Raw genomic sequence first — 18,858 nt, forward strand, 5'->3', positions numbered from 1 at the left:
AGAAATGAAATGACACATGGAGTGTTAAGCAAAGATGACACCTTGAGGACTAAGGTGCACATGACCCAAGCCATGGTATTTTCCATTGCCTCATATACATGTAGAAGCTGGAAAATGAATAATAAGACCAAAGAATTGATGTCTTTGTATTATGGTGTTGGTGAAGAATATTAAATTTACCATGGACCTACAGAAAAATGCACAAATGTGTCTTGGAAGTACTGCTAGAATGTTCCTTAGAAGCAAGAATGACATTACTTCACCTCAAGTACTTTGGATATGTTATCAGGAGGGACCGTCACTGGAGAAGGTAAAGTAGAGGGCCCAGCAAAAAAGAAGACCTCAACCAGATTAATTGACACAACGGTTTCAACAATGGTCTCAAACATAGCAATGATTGTGAGGATAGCACAGGATCAAGCAGTATTTCGTTCTGTTGTACACAGAGTTGCTATGAGGCAGAGCCAACTTGATGGCATCTAACAACAACAATACTAGTAGGAAAGTCACGTTTCTGGAACAGTTGTCTCATCATTGACAACAACTTCAATGTAAATGCTATTCCTCCTATTTTACAGATAACAAAATTGGGGTCAAAAACAACCAACTTCCCCACAGTCACCAGAGGACGTGTGGACCCTAGACTTCGAATGCAGGTGGATCTGATTCTAAATCTCATGTTTTTTCTTTATAATTCACATCAACTAAAGTTTTTCAGACTACATTCTAAGTTCTATTACAATGTCTTGCTTTTCCTAGGTTTATATAAATATTGAAAGAGTGAATGAGGGAGGGAGGAAGGGAAGAGCGAAGGAATGTCTGGTAGATTTCTTTGCCAGGATCTTGTAACATTTGGAAGCTTTAAAGTCTCTTCCAGCCCAAGGTTTCCATGACAAGTTTTGGGCAGTTTAATGATCAGCTAAGGGGCTCCTTTCTGATCCAGGAAGTGCTTTTTGCTCTCCTGGTGGGATTTTTTCGTGCCCCACAATAATGGGACAGACTGTAATAGACTATAGTACTTTCTGTTCTGTCTCCTTAGATGACTCACACATGGGCTGTTGAAAAATTATTCAGAAACCACCAGGAGAAAGTAGATCCCTTGGGTATTTGTGAAAACTGCTTGGAATCTTCTCTGACATTTCAGCATGTTCCCTTCCCATCTCCTCCTTCCACCACTATCGGCAGATGCTCTCCTGTTGCACTAGTGAGAGTGGAATGTTTTGGTGAAGGCAATGGTAGGCAAGGCAGACAGTGGAGGAAGGGCCTAGAAGTTACCACTGGACTGGGTACCGAACCAAGATTTCACTCTATTCTTTGTGATTAACATCATTTCAACATTATTGGAGAATTGCTTCTCCACGCATATTTTCAAATGAGGCTGTTTTAATGTAATACCAGAAGCCTGGTGATAGCAGGAAAAAAGGAGAAGAGGTGACTCAGTTCAACTTCCTGAAACTCAGTTTCATCTGGAGACAGCAGGATTAAAACTTTCCTGTGGGGGTGCTATGAAATATATAGAAAATAACATGCTTCAAACCCCTAGACAGGGTCTGGTATACAGGAGGCATTTAATAAATGTCATTCCTATTCCTAATGTGAACATCTGACCCAGTTATTGCCAGCACCACCAGTGCTGCATTCCTACTTAAAACATCTGGAAAGCTCCCATAGCTCTCAGGATAAAGTCCAAATGCCACGTGTCTGTGGGTTGTCCCCTCCCACATTTCCAAACTTATTTCTCTTGATTTATTTGTAGTTGTCATTCAGTCGGCTCCGACTCATGGTGGCCTTATGTATAACAGAATGAAACAGTGCTGGGCCTACACCATCTTCATGGCTGTTGGTTTGGTCGAGTCCATTGTTGCAGTCATTGGGTCAAATAATCTCACTGAAGGTTTCCCTCATTTTCAGTGATGCTTTACTTTACCAAACATGATGTCCTTTTCTAGTGAGTAGCCTTTCCAATGGTGTGTTTTCTCTATCCTCACTTCTAAAGACCATTCTGGTTGCATTTCTTCTAAGACTGATTTGTTCATTCTTTTGTCATTTCATAGATGACTCACTATTCTTTGACAGCACCACAATTTGAACATATCAATTATTTTGTCTTCCTTCTCCTTTATTTGTTATTGGACTTCTGTTTAGGATTTGCCATTTATATTCTCCGTCTGTGTGTCTGTCTCCTTCCTTTGCTTCTGCTATTTTGTCTCTGACATGCTCTTCCTATCCATCCTCCTCTTCTGCTGTTCCTCATTTCATCTTTCTAGTCACATCTTAGCAATCACTTCCACAGGAAACATTTTCCAACCCTTCTCAGTGTTTCCTGATCTTAATACTTCCTACACTGTATTGCGGAATGATTTCTTACCCTTGCATCCAGAGAACCCAGAGAGAATCTGCCTTTGATCTGGACCCAAGGATGAAGAAGACACTAATAAATGGTCCTTGCTTTCTCAAACATGGTGGCCAAAAAGGAATGCACAAATCTTGTAGTTCTTTTGTTACTGACAATTCAACGCTCCTGCATATGACATGGCTTATAACAAATCCATAAATTGAGCAAAGTTTCATTTTCTATCTACAACTGTTCTATTTGTGCTTTCTTCCTTTTTCTCTCTGTTCTGGTTACCTAGTGTCACTCTGACAGACATATACCACAAATGGGATGACTGAACAAACAGGAGTTCATTCTCTTACAATCTGAAGGCTTTAAGTCCGAATTCAAAGTGCCAGCCTCTAGGGGCTGTGTGAAAGCCCCTCAACCTTGGGCTTCAGCTCTGCCTCTTGCTCCCAGCCCACTGAAGCTAGAAGCATCTCTTCACTCAGGCAGCTACCGGCTGCTGAGGCTAAGAAGTCCAAGGTCAACAAATAAAATGGCACAGTCCCGATGTTACCAAACTATATGGCAGGCCATTCATTTCAGTCCATTGTAAGTCCCAAGGTTGGCAGAGCATGGCAGGCTGCTGAACAACAACATGGCTACATGCAAGGTCCAAGCATACCATAAGCTAGAGACTATTCCCAAAGCTGTTTCTTATATACAGGAGGCAGACCACATCCCTAAGGCAGCTACTCAGCAGCTCACAGTAAATTCCACCATGGAGTTGATTACCAGTCTCATCATGGGGATACTACATCTAGTTGCCGAGCCACTCAACCAGGCCTAGCTAAGTTGACACACAAACTTAACCACCACACTCTCCTACCACAGAAAGAAATAATTAGGCATTTCCATCACCCCCTCCAAAAGTTAATCTTTTTTACTCAAGGAGTGGCAATTTAAAACATTTCCTGTGTTTCTCCCATATTTTCACATACATACATTAGAGTACTCTCTGGAGGGGTAATGCTTACCCTAAAAGACCGGTACCTAAAAGTGGAATTCTAGGTAGCACGGCATAAACAGTGGTGACAATATTTGGGGTATCAGAGATGGCGGTTACACACTTTCTTGGTGTTTCTTGAAGACATTCCACACATGAAAAGATTCAGAAGACAACAGCTCTCCTAGCTTGCTGTCATGTGTTAGCCACTGAAGATGTAAGTTGCCTCACCCCGTACTTGGGTTCTTGTTAGGAACACAGTGGGTGCATCCTGGTTCTGCTCCTCAACAACTGTAAGCCCTAGGGCAAGTCACTCATTCTCTAAGGCTTCACATCTCAATCTGTAAAGTGAGCACATTGATTCCTATGTTGCAGTAGTATTAAAAGGACTCAACGAATTTGGCACAGAGCGTGGATGTACTTTGTAAATGTTTCACTTTATAATTTGTCCAGCCAATTTATTTGGTTAATCCTTTGGGGGTAAAATGTAGACTAAGCATTTCCAGGGCCAAAGTAAAGAAAACCTTTCTAAGAATGAGAACAGTCTGCAGTGGGATGAAGTGTCTTCATTGTGATATAGGAAGCTCCTCATTCATTCGAGGCATTCAGGCTGAGCTGCTAATGGAATACAGGAGATTCTTGCTTCAGAAGCCAGGTGAGACCTAGGCATTGCCACTTCTTTTATAATTGAGTCTCTGGCTTCTTATTTCCATTAGTTGGGCATATCAGTTCTCTGGAATTTCACTTCAAAAAGTGGGCAAAAGATTTTTCCATCCCTACTCACTGGCTCTCATCTCTGCTGGCTGAGTAAGTGGACAACAGTGTGGTTTCTTCCTCAAGAAAACTTCTTCTGAATCCCTCACTCTTGAGTCTTTGGCTACCATTTTTGGTTAGACATACCCTTCCAATGTAATTGTAAGCTTTGGAGAGCAGCAAAAGGACTGGCACTTCTTTGGAGTTTATCAAAATGCCTCATATAGTTTGAGTAGGCAGGAGACACTTGAGAACACAAGTATGTGAAACTCAACCAGTGGCTGAAGCTCCTATCCTGTGTGGGTCACTGTGGCCACCTCTGGAATGGAAGTGTGGAAGGGAGGACCAACATGAATGAGGGAGGTCATTAACAATTGCATGACCCAATATGTGAAAAAACCCAGTGCTAAGCATTTTTCTGCATTCACTTTTTAATCACTATAAGGTAGATGCTATCTATCATTCCCATGTACCAAAGAAGAAAACTGAACTTTTCAGAGGAAGAAGTTCCTCAAGATTCCCAAGTAAGACAAGGGCAAAGCCAGATCGACATGATTTCTACTTCACCCTGCTAATGCCCATGCTCTCTGTCTCCTCACAGCCCTCGGTGTAAGATTCATACATATTCTCTATGACTAATTCCATGAGTAAATGAATTAATACATAAAGTGTTGTAATGTAAGACAAAATATGATCTGTATTTTAATAGAGGCAAACATAGAATGGCAGTGCCAAGGAACAGATAACAGCAACTCAAAGTGATATTCCAAAGAACTGATATACCCCAATAATGGAAATAAAAAGCCATTATAAAAGAAGTGACAATGCCTAGGTCTCACCTGGCTTCTGAAGCAAGAATCTCCTGTATTCCATTAGCAGCTCAGCCTGAATGCCTCGAATGTTGAGGATCTTACTATATCACAATGAAGACACTTCATCCCACTGCAGACTGTTCTCATTCTTAGAAAGGTTTTCTTTACTTTGGCCCTGGAAATGCTTAGTCTACATTTTACCCCCAAAGGATTAACCAAATAAATTGGTTGGTTGACTGAAGGACTGTGATCCCTAGGAGAGTAGTATACATTCCAGAAAGTCTCTTACATTTCTGTTTCCTCCTTAGGCCATTATAAAAGGAAGGAGATGCCTACTTGGATAAGAAGAAATGGACTTTGGTGGATATTCTGAGGCTGGGGACCAGGATGAAGGAAATATCTCCATCTCATTTTGGCAAGCTTTGGTACAAAGCACTAGAGAAATGCAAAACATGGAGACACAGTAAGAACAAGATAAGATCTTTGCAAATACTTAAACCAAACCATTTCTGAGGTTCCCAGAGAGACATAACTTCATTCTTTCAGTTCATTTCCATTTTTGTTCTTTCTCAGGAACTTCATGATTCTAGCTGGGCCAGGAAGGTGCGTGGCCAAAATATCCTAAAAATGTCTCTTATGATAGGATGTCCAGCCCAATTTGCAGAACCAGTAAGTTTTGATACTTCTGATAATATTTGAACATGAGACTCGATGTTCAGAGTGGAATACCTTAGCTCTAACCAAATTTGGGGATTTTGTTTGAGGAGAATGGACAAGAGAAACTGGCAAGAATTAGGAGTGGTGGGCATCTACCAAATTGAAGCTGAAGTATTAATCAATATTCTAGACTGATATAGCTGATATAAGAAATATTCTAAACTGAGTGTTGCTTGCTTGCAATAGTCACCAGGAGAGTTTGCAATCTTCCTCCAACACGGCTGTTCCTCTTGATAGAATTCTCACATTGTCCAAGTCCAGCCATCACCAGGTTGGAGACTTTCACTTTGTTGGTTTTTTCCACAGGCTCTAGCACAGGGCTAGGCACATACCTCCAATAAACACCTGCATTTATTGTTTTTACAGCATCAGGGAAAGGCACAGAGTGGACAGAAATTTTTTTTTTTTTTAAGAGGAAATGGGAATAACTGGCCATTTCACAATTCCTTGTGTTAACAGAGCATCAAGTGAACACCAGGGGGTCAAGGATTGGGCTATCTTGACAGGGAGTGGCAGCAGCTTGAATTTGAGGTGGGGGAAGGGACAGTGAGTCTGCTCAGTGAGAACCCAAGCACCTTGTGGGATTTGCACAGTGATACCTAACACTAAGATCTGCCTATCTATGATTCTTTCTGTTTGTTTCTCTGTAAAATTTTCCAGGTGTCTAGTTGCTTCTAACTTTTTGGCTGTCGCCTCTCATTTGAACCTCCCACTGTTATCTCCTGTGACATCTTTCTAATCTGGATTCTCTGCTTATGGGCTGTGTGGCTTTGGGCAAACCACTCCACTTCTCAGTTTTCCCAGTGTATATAATAATTTTACCTGAAAGAACCACGGTGTGATTGGCTTTAAGGTGTCTAAACCCACTCAGCCACTCCTTGGAAGGAAGACTGGGCAATCCACTTCTGTAGAGATACTGCCTTAGAAACCCAAGGAGGGATCGCTATGAATTGGAAAACGATTCCTCGGCAGTGAGACAGGTGTCCAGCAGTGTAGCTGGTATTTATGGACTCGACAGCACCTAACAACAACATTGGAACCTCAATAACTACTAGTCCACTCCCCCACCCTCCCCTGTTTGCATTGGTACTGATTTTCTATACTCATGTTTATGCATGGCCTACTCGTGTATGAATTTTCATGTGTGTGTGAAAGAGAGAGAGGAAGGGAAGGAGGGGAGAGTATGATTGGTCTTGGAGGAAAGTGGGGTGGGGGTACGTGACACATCTTCCCACCTTACTTCTAAGCCTAACTTCTAAGAGCCTCCTGGCCCCTCCTCCCAGCCATCAACATCTTCACTGGAGGCCTTGACAGGGTGAAAATTAACCACCGATCTCCTCTAATCACTGTATGAGGTAACAAAGACCGCTGTTACACTTCCTCCTCCTCTGTTGTTGGAAGGGCGCTACGTTTCCACTTCAGGAAAAGCCTTTACTTAGAATTATGCAGGCTCTGTGTGTGTGTATGCGTGTATGAGTCATGTACATGCATGTGCATGATGGATGTGTGTGTGTGTGTGTGTGTATGACTTCTAGGCATTTTCTTTAACATGCGGAATTTGGGAGACGATTGCTCTGCCACCCTCCAGGCTACCGTCTGCTTGGGCCTGCACCCAGCCTATGTACATCTCCCCTCCCCTGACCCTGTATTCTCCTGTGAGCTGATCTCATTAAGGCACATTTAGTTACAACTGAAGTCTCCTTGTAACCAAGATTAAGTCCAAGCCTAGAGTAATGGAACCTAGTCGATTTCATTAAAATAAAATTGGTTACAATGAATAATTCAATAGGATGATTTTTGTTTCCTCATCTCTTCTTTGTAGATGGAAGGGCTAGTATTTCTAATGATTTCTTTTATTATTATTAATTTTTATTAATTGGATTTTTATTTAGAAAGAGATAATCACCCATAATTCCTGACAGATTCCTCCTTACAAGATTGGAATAATTGCCCAATGAAGTCTCTTTTCAAATGCTAACGCTGGAAAATTCTTTCTCTACTTTTCTCACATGTCACAATTTTTAAGCACAACTGCTACCGCAACTCTTGCTTATAGACACATTAATGATTCCCTTGTTCAATTGATTCAATTGACTTTTTAAGAGACATTCCTCAGAACTGGATGAGAGTATTAAATTGGACTTCTTGGTTCCACTGTCGGCCTGCTCTGTTGTTTCTTAAGCAGGACATCCCATGTGATGGAGAAGTGATTCTTTAGCATTTTCACTCAGTGTTGTTCGTTCACCTGTAGCCGTGTGTGCATGTGTGTGGTGCATGCATGCATTGTGTGCATGCATATTGTCTATCTAGTCAACTAAGCACACATTTCCCAAGCATCCAGTTTTACCTAGATCCTGTGCTTGAAGCTGAGGGGACCAATATGAATAAAACTCAACCCTGTTTACCAAGAACTAACAGCATAATGGGGGAGTCAGACACAAACACAGATCATTAGAGTTCAGTGTGATGATTGCAAGCACAGGTGAAAGAGAGTACCAAGGACAGAGGTAGCATGGGGGAGGATGAACTTTAGTCATGCATTCATTCATTCATCAGACTGGCATTAGAAGCACCAGGGAATGTCATGTTCTTGTTTCTTTCTATTCTTCTCAGGGCTGTCAGAAGCAAACATAAATGAATAAATAATGGAACTAATAAATGGAAACATAAGAATAGATGAATGATCACAATGACCAAATAAACACTAGTGCTAATAAATGAGGTGGACTTACCTTGTACCTTACACAATGATTCTTCACTGGGCCCCTGAAGAAGAACAAATCTCTCTTTTATCTAAAAATCAAGCCTACCCTGCTGGCTCCAAATCAGGGAAGCAATATTTGTGAGGAACGGCTGATAGTAAGGGCTCATCTGTAAGGCCAGGACACAGTCTGCCTCAGAAATGGCCACTGGACCAGTCGGTCAGAAGCACTGAGTCGTGTCTCTGGGAAATGGGAGTCTCGGGAGAAGGCAGGTGCTTGCTAAGCAGTGTAATTGGAAAGGGGGCTCTGGGGACAAGATGGCCATTCTTAGAATTTCCCGAGCTCTGGTGGACCCAACACTCTAGCTCCCTTAACTAAGTGGACAGACTCCTGGGAAAGAACCATGGGACATAAATAGTGCATTAGGGGGCTGAGGAATGAGTCACAGCTTCTCAGAGTTGGGAAAAACCTTGGAGACCATCAAGTTCAGCTACCTTCTATTTAAAAGATGAGAAAAGATAAAACCCAGAGAGTTAGGGAAACTAGTCAAAGACCACTCAGCAAAATAATCATAGAGTTACCATTAAATCATAAGAGAGTCCCCAGGGAATACACAACTTGGCACTCCTAAACAAGTGGGACACTCCCAAATGAATATATTCTTACCCGAATGAATTCCAAAGGCATCTCCAATATGGAGCTCTTTCTCCAAATATGAATGATAATAAGTAGGGAAATAGGAAGAAAATATTCACACGCACTAGGCTGAGGTTCCCTGCCTTAACTATTCCATATATAATCATTGACAAATGACACTACTTTTGGCCATTTCTAGTAACATTGCTCTCAAGGTGGGCAGTCCTAAGGACCACAGCAGTAATTCAGAATGTCTGTAGGAAATGTCACACATGGTGTGGGATCTTACCTGGGATGCTGCTGGCTGACCAATGATGACCCAGCCTGGACACTGGTGATCTGGGTGGGATACTGAAGCATTGGATGCCCATTGATCCAGGAATCCCTGGGGCGTGTAGACACCACAGTCCTTAATGCTAGTTTTTTGTTCAAACTCCTCACATACCCCATCACCATCATGGAAATAGCACTGGCTTGGCTCATCTGCAGGAGATGGACATAGAAAAAAAAGAGATTAAATAGGTATTTGCTCTTTGGCCTCACCTGCTATCAATAAATTTGGAATCAGAATCAAGAAAACCATCAGCACAGTCAAGACCGTTTTCTCGACTCCTTAAGAGTTTATAAACACTTCCACTTTCACTGCCCCAAGTGAGCTCAGTATAGGAAGGTATTATGATTTTAATAATTTTAAACTTCCAGATGAGGACACTGAGATGCCACACGTCTTTAATGACTTGGTCAAGTTCATACAGTGTGTTATTGCTGTATTCAAGGGAAACTTGCACTTTCTAACTGTTGGGTACATTATCTGCCACCAGAGCTCCTTCCTAGTAACAAATTGGGGTTTATTTAGCTCCTAACAGGATTTCAGTTTTTCAGAATGAGTAAATATGCACACAAGAGACACTGGCTTCAGTCCTAACTCTGCAATGAAATCGCCCTGTTATTTTAGGTGGCATAGTGCTTAACACATTTGACTGTTAACCAGAAGGCTGGCAGTTCCAACCTGCCAGCCACTCCGCAGAAGGAAGATTGGGCAGACTACTTCTGTAGAGATACGCCTCGGAGGGAGGGGTCACTATGAGTTCCACCAACTTGATGGCAGTGAGTTTTTTTTGTTTGTTATTTCAGGTAAATTTCTTATGTTTTCTGGGCTCAATCATCATCACAGAGAAGGTGGTTACACTACTGGATCTCTAAGAAGCCCCTTCCTGTCTAAAGTTCAAGGCTTCCAAGAGCTTGTCACATACCTTACAAGTTTTAGTCAAAGCTCAATTGAGTTATCAGTCAATTATCATGTAATTATCAGTTATCAGTCAGTAAGTTATCAGTCAGTTATCATGTAATTCAGGGTTTCTGCTTGGGATTATTTAAAGCTGCAACTGGCTGCAATGATTCCCACAAAGATCTCAGAAGCACAGAGTTAGCAGGACGCCTTCCAAGGAGGTTTGACCTATGCATGTTTCTTGATATTTCAAAACAAAATAATACAAGGAGAAACCTGGATGTGGCCATCTAAAAGAGACCACCCTGCTCATCATTATCAATTCTAATGTCAACTATTCTGTGATGTTTCCAAACTTTTTTCTAGGGAAAGCTAAACACTTCCTTCAGATAGGCCCCTGTTTCATAAAGGTCTTCATCTAAACACAGCTTCCCTGAAAGTCTGTGAGCTCCTTGAAATCCAGTTCCTGTCCAGTGTCTTCTCAGAAGGAAGACAGGGCAATCTCTTCCATAGTTATGATACTGCCTCAGAAACCCAAGAGGGGTTGCTATGAGTCGGGTCCGACTCGACGGCACATAATAACAACAATCCAGTGTCTTAGGGTGACCATATAACTTATCATCCAAACTGGTATACTTTGAGAATGAGAGTGGTGCTATTAAAAATCATGTCTAGGCAATAGGCACATATCCTGGGAAAATCTAAATACCCTAGGCAAATCAGGATGTATAGTCATCCTAAGTATAGTGCTTGACCTAAGATATCCTTCCCTTACTTACTTAAAAATGGAGTGGAGCCCTAGAGAGGGCACTGGATTTAGGGCCAAAGGCTAGAATTTGAATTCCCTTCCTTACATTCGCTATATAACTTTGCATAACTGGTTTCAACTGCTGACCTCTAGTCTTCCATCTATAAAGCAGAAATGATAGTCCCAGCCAAGATAACCCCTCAGGATAGCCACAGAACTCACAGGAAAGGAATAGAAAAGTGCTGTGTACATTTTTAAATAATTGTTAAAAAAAAAAAAAACAATTCTTCTAAGGGGTTAGATTTATTCCTATGTGCCTGGATTAAATCAGCTTGTGAAATCAGTACTCACTTGAAATACTTTCAAGCAACATTCCCCCAACTAGAAGGAGCCTGGGTCAAACAGAAATAAAACTTAGATTTCTATGATGCTGACTATCAGAAAAAGGGATCATTGAATTCAGAGGCAGCAGAATGTTGAGCCCCTTCCAAGCTCAAAAATCCCCCCTTTTTTTTCCCCTGCAATCAGTTTACATAGTGAAATGCTATCAAAAGAGCCATAATAAATCAACTCATTATAATTTAATTATTTAATGATGGGTTGAGCCAGCTAAGGACTCTAGTGACCGGTAGCATGCCCGGCAGTTCAAGCGTGGAAAGAATACAGGCTCGGCACTTCCCAGTAGTTTTAGCCTCTTGGTGCACGTGGCCAACTAATGTAAAATAAAAGTTAGACCAAGTCCAAGATTGACCAGTCATAAATCCAGACTATGCTCTTTAGAAGTCCAATAAAGGAAGTGCAAATTGCTCAGGTTTAAGCACCAGACAAACTTGAATTCAAATCCTAACTCTGCCATGTATAAGCTATGTAGGAGTTCCAGAAAATAACTTAATCTTTTTTTCATTTTTCTCATCCAAAATAGTTGTAGGTAATAATATTTCATCAGTGTTGTTGCAGTGATTACAAGGGATGATATGCAGAATGCCAGCCCCTTCCCACTGGACTTAATGAAAAACTAAGAACCAGAAGAAGCAAAGAGTTTGCTTCCAGGTCATAGAAAGAGTCAGTGGCAGAGCTAGGAATAGGAGGCTGGCCTTTTTGGCCACATGGAGAGATCTTCCACATATACATAATACCTCCAGAATGATGGAAACACATCTTAAGGATAAGATCATAGCATTGCCTGACTCTTGGTATACCTTTCTCCTCCTCCAATATGAAGACAAGTAGAGTAAAGTTATAGAAAGATCATGTAAGATCTCTTCTCGAGATGACTTAATACATTTCCTCAGCAAAGAGACCTTTCAAAGTAGCAGAAATTGGGGCTACATTAGAGTTGTCACAAAGACTAATTTCTGCCTAATTATGTTTAAGACCTCAATAAAACTGTCTACTTAAAGTTAGCAGAATCTGAGAATGGAGAACAGGTAAGAGATAGAGGGACTGATAGATGATGATGATAGCAGACAGACAGATAGACATAGACAGATAGATAGATAATTGATATTGACAGAATTAAAGAGAAAGAGAACAGACAGACATAAGATGCCTAGTTTCCTCTTTTAAGATTGTGCTGACAAAGCTATTATAACTCCCTCTTTTGAATAATATCCTAGACTTGGCTATTCAGTTTCTCTTCCTACTAGTGTCCTGAGGGCCTTTCAGTTACATCTGCCAGTCTTTATCTGGGGAATTCTCTTTCCCTCTCTACTCCCACTGCCCCAAGCACTGAAGAGAATGAGAGAGGAATGGAATACAAATGTGTGGCCAGGAAAAACAAAGACAGCAACAACAAAACAATAAAATGAAATTGGTCTTCCTGTTTTTATTACATTAATTTACTTCTTGCTTCTTGAATGTTTTATGCTGGAAGCTGAGCGGTTTGTAGTGAAAAGAGTTTAAGTTAATACCAGGGTCAAATGATCAGCCTGTCATCTTGCCTGCTATGTCATAAGTAGTGGCACTGATAATAATTCATTCCACTGGGGAGTATTATAATGTGTATGTATTATGTATTGTGTGTGTATGTGTGTGTAATAGAGAATGGTGGTACAATGGTTAGGCACTAGATTGCTATCCAAAAGGTCAATGGTTGGAACCCACCAATGCTCTGTGAGAGAAAAAACCTGCTCTTCTCCCATGAAGATTCCAAAGACCAAACCAAACCCACAGTCATCAAGTTGATTCCAGCTCATAGATACCCTACAGGACAGAGTAGAACTACCTCATAGGGTTTCCAAGACTGTAATCTTTATGGAAGTGGATTGCCACATCTTTCTCCTATAGAGCAGCTGGTGGCTTTGAACAGATAACCTTTCAGTTAGCAGCTGAGCACTTAACTACTGTGCCACCAGGGCTCTTTCATAAAGATTACAGCTTGTTACAACAACACTATATGTATATGTAAGTGTGTGTGTGTAGATAGATAGAGATATGTGTCACTTAATGTCCACAACACATTCTGTGAAATAGGACATTATATGATTTGGACATTGTGTGAACACTCCATTTAAACCTATGGAACCCCACTTCTGGTCATCCTCATCACTGCCTCTGCTGGAGCTACTGGAGCTACTGGCGAAGGCAGGAGTAATGGGTGGCAGCAGGGTGGTTAGTATAGTGGTGTAATTGAGGGCATTTAGGCTGTAAGTCTTCTTTCCCAAATACAAATATGACCATGCACCTTCCTTCCAAACAGTTCTTACTAGATTCCCACTGCTTACGGGAGATGATCATTTTCTTTAGCTTGGTGTACAATATCCTCCACAAGCTGGCCTTTTCCTTCAGTTTTCCAAACTAGTTGTTCCATTTCACTCTTCTGTGCCTTTGCAAGGGTGTTCCCTTTGCCTGAAATTTATTTCCTCTCTTTCACTTTGCTAACTCCTACTCATTCTTCAGATTCAGCTAAAATGTCTCCTCTAGCAAGTCTTCTCTATCCTAGAAGCTGCAGAGAAATGGCAGCAGCAGACTCAACAGAACCAAGAGGCCTGCAGGAGACAGAGCAGTGGGCTGAGTGAGAAAGCTGAGTGCCTTCTGGAAGGAGGCTTACTGACAGAGTGGGGTGCCTCTACCCATTTATAGGCAGAGCTAAAAGAGCTTTGTAGCACTTGCCCCAGCAGAAAGAGGCTAGACCCAGGGGCCAGAGCTGACTGAGAGAAGGCTGTCCTGATCAAAGAACTGTATCCTGAGCTTTCTTGATCCTGAATTGTAACTTGTTACTTTCCTGATAACAAACAAACAAACAACAACAACAACAACAACAACAAAAACTCATTGGCATCAAGTGCATTCCGACTCATAAAGACTCCCATTGGGTTTCTGAGGCTGTATCCTTCCCTACTTCTGTAGTGGTACTGTGTCAGAAACCCAAGGAGGGGTCTCTATGAGTTGGATTTTACTCGAAGGCAGTGAGTTTGGTTTGGTTTTTGGTACACTTCCCTGATAAATCTCATAACTGTGAGTATTGTCTGGGAGTTCTGTGTGGCCACTGCAAGAAATTATTCCCAATTCAGCTAAGTGTCCTTTCTCTGTGAACTCAGACTACACAGATTTTGTCCATCACAGCTTTTTTCACAATCTGTGGGTCAAACCCCTCCCTCAGGCAGTGAAGATCTCTGGGATGAAAATCACTGAGTCTTTTATATCTGTACTCCAAACTCCTAGCATCATATCTGGAGTGAAGGAGATGGGAATAAATGGCTATGGAATATATGGATATAAATGGCAAATGAGAGCTAACAAATGCCTTTTATTTAATTGTGACTCTTACGAGATTATTAGTAGTCTAAACAAAGAGAAAACCTCTGGTGACGTAGTGCCTAAAGCACATGACTACTAACCAGAAGAATGGCAGTTCAAAACAACCAGCCATTTCTCAGAAGCTAGACTGGGCAATCAACTTCTGTAGAGATACTGCCTTGGAAACCCAAGGAGCGCTCACTGTGAGTCAGACTCAACAGCAGTGAGTTTGGTTTGTTTTTTGGAAACAAAGCAAATGCTGGTATACTTTTTTGTAATATGGTTATTGGCCAAGTCATGATAGTACTGCAAGGCAGCTTTCATCAAATCAGAGGCATCTTCTTCCAGTGCCATGACCTACTTTGCCTAAGAGACTTACCAGCTTCACTAAAATATTTCTTCAGACCTTGGGACTGGAGTTGTTCTAAAACAAACTCCTAAATAGTTGTCTCTCAAACATTTTCCCATGATGTCCTCTGAGACTAAGAACCCAACAGTCACCCAGCAATGAATGGCAACTGATAAAAGGTATCAAAGCTTTTCACAGATTTTTAGGAACAAGAGAGTAGTCAGTCATCTCCAGCTAAAGATAGCTTCTAGCTCCTAGACGGGAACTGGAGAAGGCTATAAATTTATTTAACCAATATTTACTGAGCACTTGCTGTGTGTTTATACTGATGCTGAGCATACATTGATGAATGAGATTTGGCCATCCCCTGTAGGAAGGAATCAATGTGGTTTGGGTACCTGGGGGAAGGCTTCTTTGAGAAGATGGTTTGGAGGCAAAATTTTGGGAAATGACAAGGATTTGAACACACGAAGGGAAAGGCTGAGCAAAGGATGAGCCTAAGCCAATATCTGAGTATATGAGTGTGGGGTTAAGAGTTATTTTACCTCAAGCAGTTTGACCCTTGTCCCTGGTCTTTGTGAAACAACTCTTAGAGTAGTTGGGCTACATTGGCCACACCTGAGGACTTGTAGTAATAAGTAGGAGTTGGTCTGGGAGCCCTGCTGGTAGCAATAATGAGTATATGGTCAAGTTCATAAAAGTCCAAAATACTAACAGCTCAGTGAAGCTTCATGATAGGGAGACTCTAGAAGGAGAGTTTCCTGGGAAGGGATGTGCCCTCCACTTTGGGGGCTTTCCAACCTCCTCCAAGTACCTCTTCATGTTGCTCCTGAGTTCTGTCCAATCCTGCTCTGAGTTGCGTCCTTTACCCTAATAAACCACATAACTACAAGTAGAGTCTGTGAGTTCTGTGTGATGCTGTAGCAAATCACCAAACTCAGACAGAAATAAAGTGCTGTGGGAAGGGAGTGGCTGGTGTCAGAGACAATGAAGAAGTTGGAAAGCAGAGATATACTTGACCTCTGTCTCCTGGGAACCAGCTTTGTGCTGATTCTTATTCACAAGATTATTCGTTTAATGAGTAACCTAACACAACTGGGGTTAAGGGAGTGTTGTGGATTCTGGAACTGATGAGTTGAAGAGCTGATCTGAGTCCAGATTGAGGAAGGATTGCAATGCTATGATAAGTAATTTCAATTTCATCCTTTAGGAATGGGGAGACTTGGAAGATTTTCTGAGTAGGAAAGTTGTGTGATAACAATAATTTTTACACTCTAACTTTGCTTACATGGTGTGCCATTTACTATTTATTTGACTCAGAATTTCTAAGCCTCAGGGGCAAATGACAGAATTTCTAAGCCTCAGTTTCCTTATTTAAAGGGATGTTTATCACAGGGCTCCAATCAGTTAATAATCAGTACAAGTAAACAACAACCAAAGATATTTAATTAATTACTTCTGTGTGCCAGGTACTGTGATAAGCTGTAGGCTTAGAACAGTGAAAAAGAAAAAAAAGAAAGAAAGAAATGTGATCTTTACTTTCATGGAATGTATTGTCATTGTTGTTATGTGCCGTCAAGTCAAACCCAACTCATAATGACCCCTCCTTGGGTTTCCAAGGCAGTATCACTATGAAAGTAGATCCCCCAACCTTCCTTCTGAGGAGTGGCTGGTGGGTTTGAACCGCCAGCCTTCTGGTTAGCAGTCAGGTGCCTTAGGCACTACACTACCAGAGCTCCCAAAATGTATAGTCAGTCTAGTGCTAAATGTAGGTAAAGCACTCAGCATGCAACAAATGATCAATAAATAGTTGTTGATAATGATGATCTTAGATCTGAAAGCAATTATTTCATTTTATCTATAGGATACATAAGTTTACGAAGTTGAAATACTTTAATAACACCTTCAGAGAAAATTCGAAGTATGACAAGACTAGAACATTTGCCCTTGAACTCACAGCTCATTGCCTTTTCTACTGTCACACTGTCTCATCAGACGTGGATTTTCAGTATGTAATTCTGGAAACAAAATAGCTTGTTACCCTCAACGAACTTTCAATATTAACTCTGGGAGTCTCTGATTTCACTGTTCACAACAGTCACTGGTATGGACTGAATATCATTAGTCTGTGAAGCTATTGGGACTACCAAGCCTCCAGTCCCTTGAGGGGATAAAGAAAAAAAAAAAAAAAAAAGACCCTACTTATAATTAAGGAAATTAGAGTGTTCAGCCACAGGAGATGGACTTGGTTTAAGACTCAAGGACACGTCAAAGAATCAGAATGCATACTCTTCTGAGACGGACTAGGTAGTCTACCCAAAGGATGGGTGGGTTTTTTAATTTCTTGTTTGGGCTGCTGGGTCAGCTTCTGAGAAATAGGAATCTGTGAACAGTGATTACCATTATGATATTCTCTTTTAGTCAAATGATTACTCTTTTTTCTATTTTGTTTTAAACCAGAAAAAAATAAAATAGCATTTTTATTAAATTCTTCTGTTTGTTTAGGGATGGGTCCAACTACAGCAAGCTTCACGCCACATAACAATTTATCCAAACAACAACAAAAAGCAAGACCAAAAAATGCACAATCTTTGTGTCCAAATAATAACTTCTTGGAAGAGGAGAGAGACATCAGAGTGTTTAACTCCTGAAAGTTTACAAAGGGGACGATTGGGTTGGGGGCTGTATAGGCATGTATTTCCTAGGAAGAGAAATATCTAGACCCTGTCACCTATCTCTCAAAGGCTTCATGTTAAACTCACATTACTTACCTCATTTATTGTATTCAAACCAGGGTTTGTCCTTACCCTCATCAGCCAGATCAGCCTGCCCAGACTACAAAAGACAGGGTGGTGAAGGGCTCCTAAGGAACCATGAATCTGCTAACAAGTTTCAGATGCCGATTAGGTCTACTGAATCTGAGGAGCTTAAATTGGTTTCTGGTTCCTTCAAGGGTTGGCCACATACCAAAGTGGGCCAGAAATTCCTCCCTGTGTTTCACCGTGACAACAAGGCACCAACTAACAAACCAAGAGCAGCAGGAAAAGAAGATTGCCTCTGGGTTCAGCCTCACATTATCACCCTAACTCTACACTCAGATGGACTATGGAATCGACTACACTTTGCACAGCCTCAAATTTCTGTCCACTTGGTCCTTACAATACCTCATGACTACCTTTGGGTCTCCCCCACTTCAACCCATTCTCACCAATGCAGCCATCACTATTGCAGTGCTCACCTAACTAGTCTCTGCTTCTTTTATGACTGTTCCCCAATCCTCCCCTCCTCCAGAACATGGCTGGTGTGCTCTCTGAAATACATAAACTATAGTAGGTCACTTTCCAACCTAAAACCCCTCAATGGAGTCCCAGCTCACATGGAACAGAATCCTAAGTCATTATCATGGTCTAAAAGTCCTCCTTTTATCTGACTATCTCCTACTACTATCCCTCTTGCTTACTATGTTTCATTCATTCATTCATCATTCATTCTTCCATCATTCATTTCACAAATACCTATCCTGCAAATTAAGCCAAATTTGTTATTGCTTTAGAAACTTGAACTTAACTGTTCAATTCATCTGGAATACTTTTTTTTTTTTTTTCTTTTTAACCTGGCTCTTCTCATAGCCTCTTCCTTTTCACCATGTAGGACTTAGTTAAAATATTACTTCCTCAAATAACAAACCTGTCTTTAGTAAGCTCACATTCCACCTCTCCACCCACACCCAGTATACCATTTCATTTTATATCCTTCACATTAATATTCACTCTCTAAAAATACTTATGTTTCATGGAAGCATGTCTTAAAGTGCACCTCTTTCTTTGGGATCAAGAAAAGTGTCTGGCATAT

At 41.2% G+C, this 18,858-nt stretch overlaps 1 protein-coding gene across 1 annotated transcript in view; it reads right to left on the bottom strand.

Annotated features, from left to right (window-relative positions):
- The window catches only part of PAPPA (pappalysin 1), a 298,174-nt gene that overhangs the window by 103,413 nt on the left and 175,903 nt on the right, over nt 1-18,858 (bottom strand). The window contains exon 10 of the mRNA XM_007936757.2: nt 9,233-9,426. Coding sequence (XP_007934948.2) covers nt 9,233-9,426 — 194 coding nt within the window. The remainder of the gene's footprint in view (nt 1-9,232; nt 9,427-18,858) is intronic.

This window comes from Orycteropus afer, unplaced genomic scaffold, assembly GCF_000298275.1.
Source record: "Orycteropus afer afer isolate SDZICR_OR568_19922 unplaced genomic scaffold, OryAfe1.0 scaffold00037, whole genome shotgun sequence".
NCBI lineage: Eukaryota > Metazoa > Chordata > Mammalia > Tubulidentata > Orycteropodidae > Orycteropus > Orycteropus afer.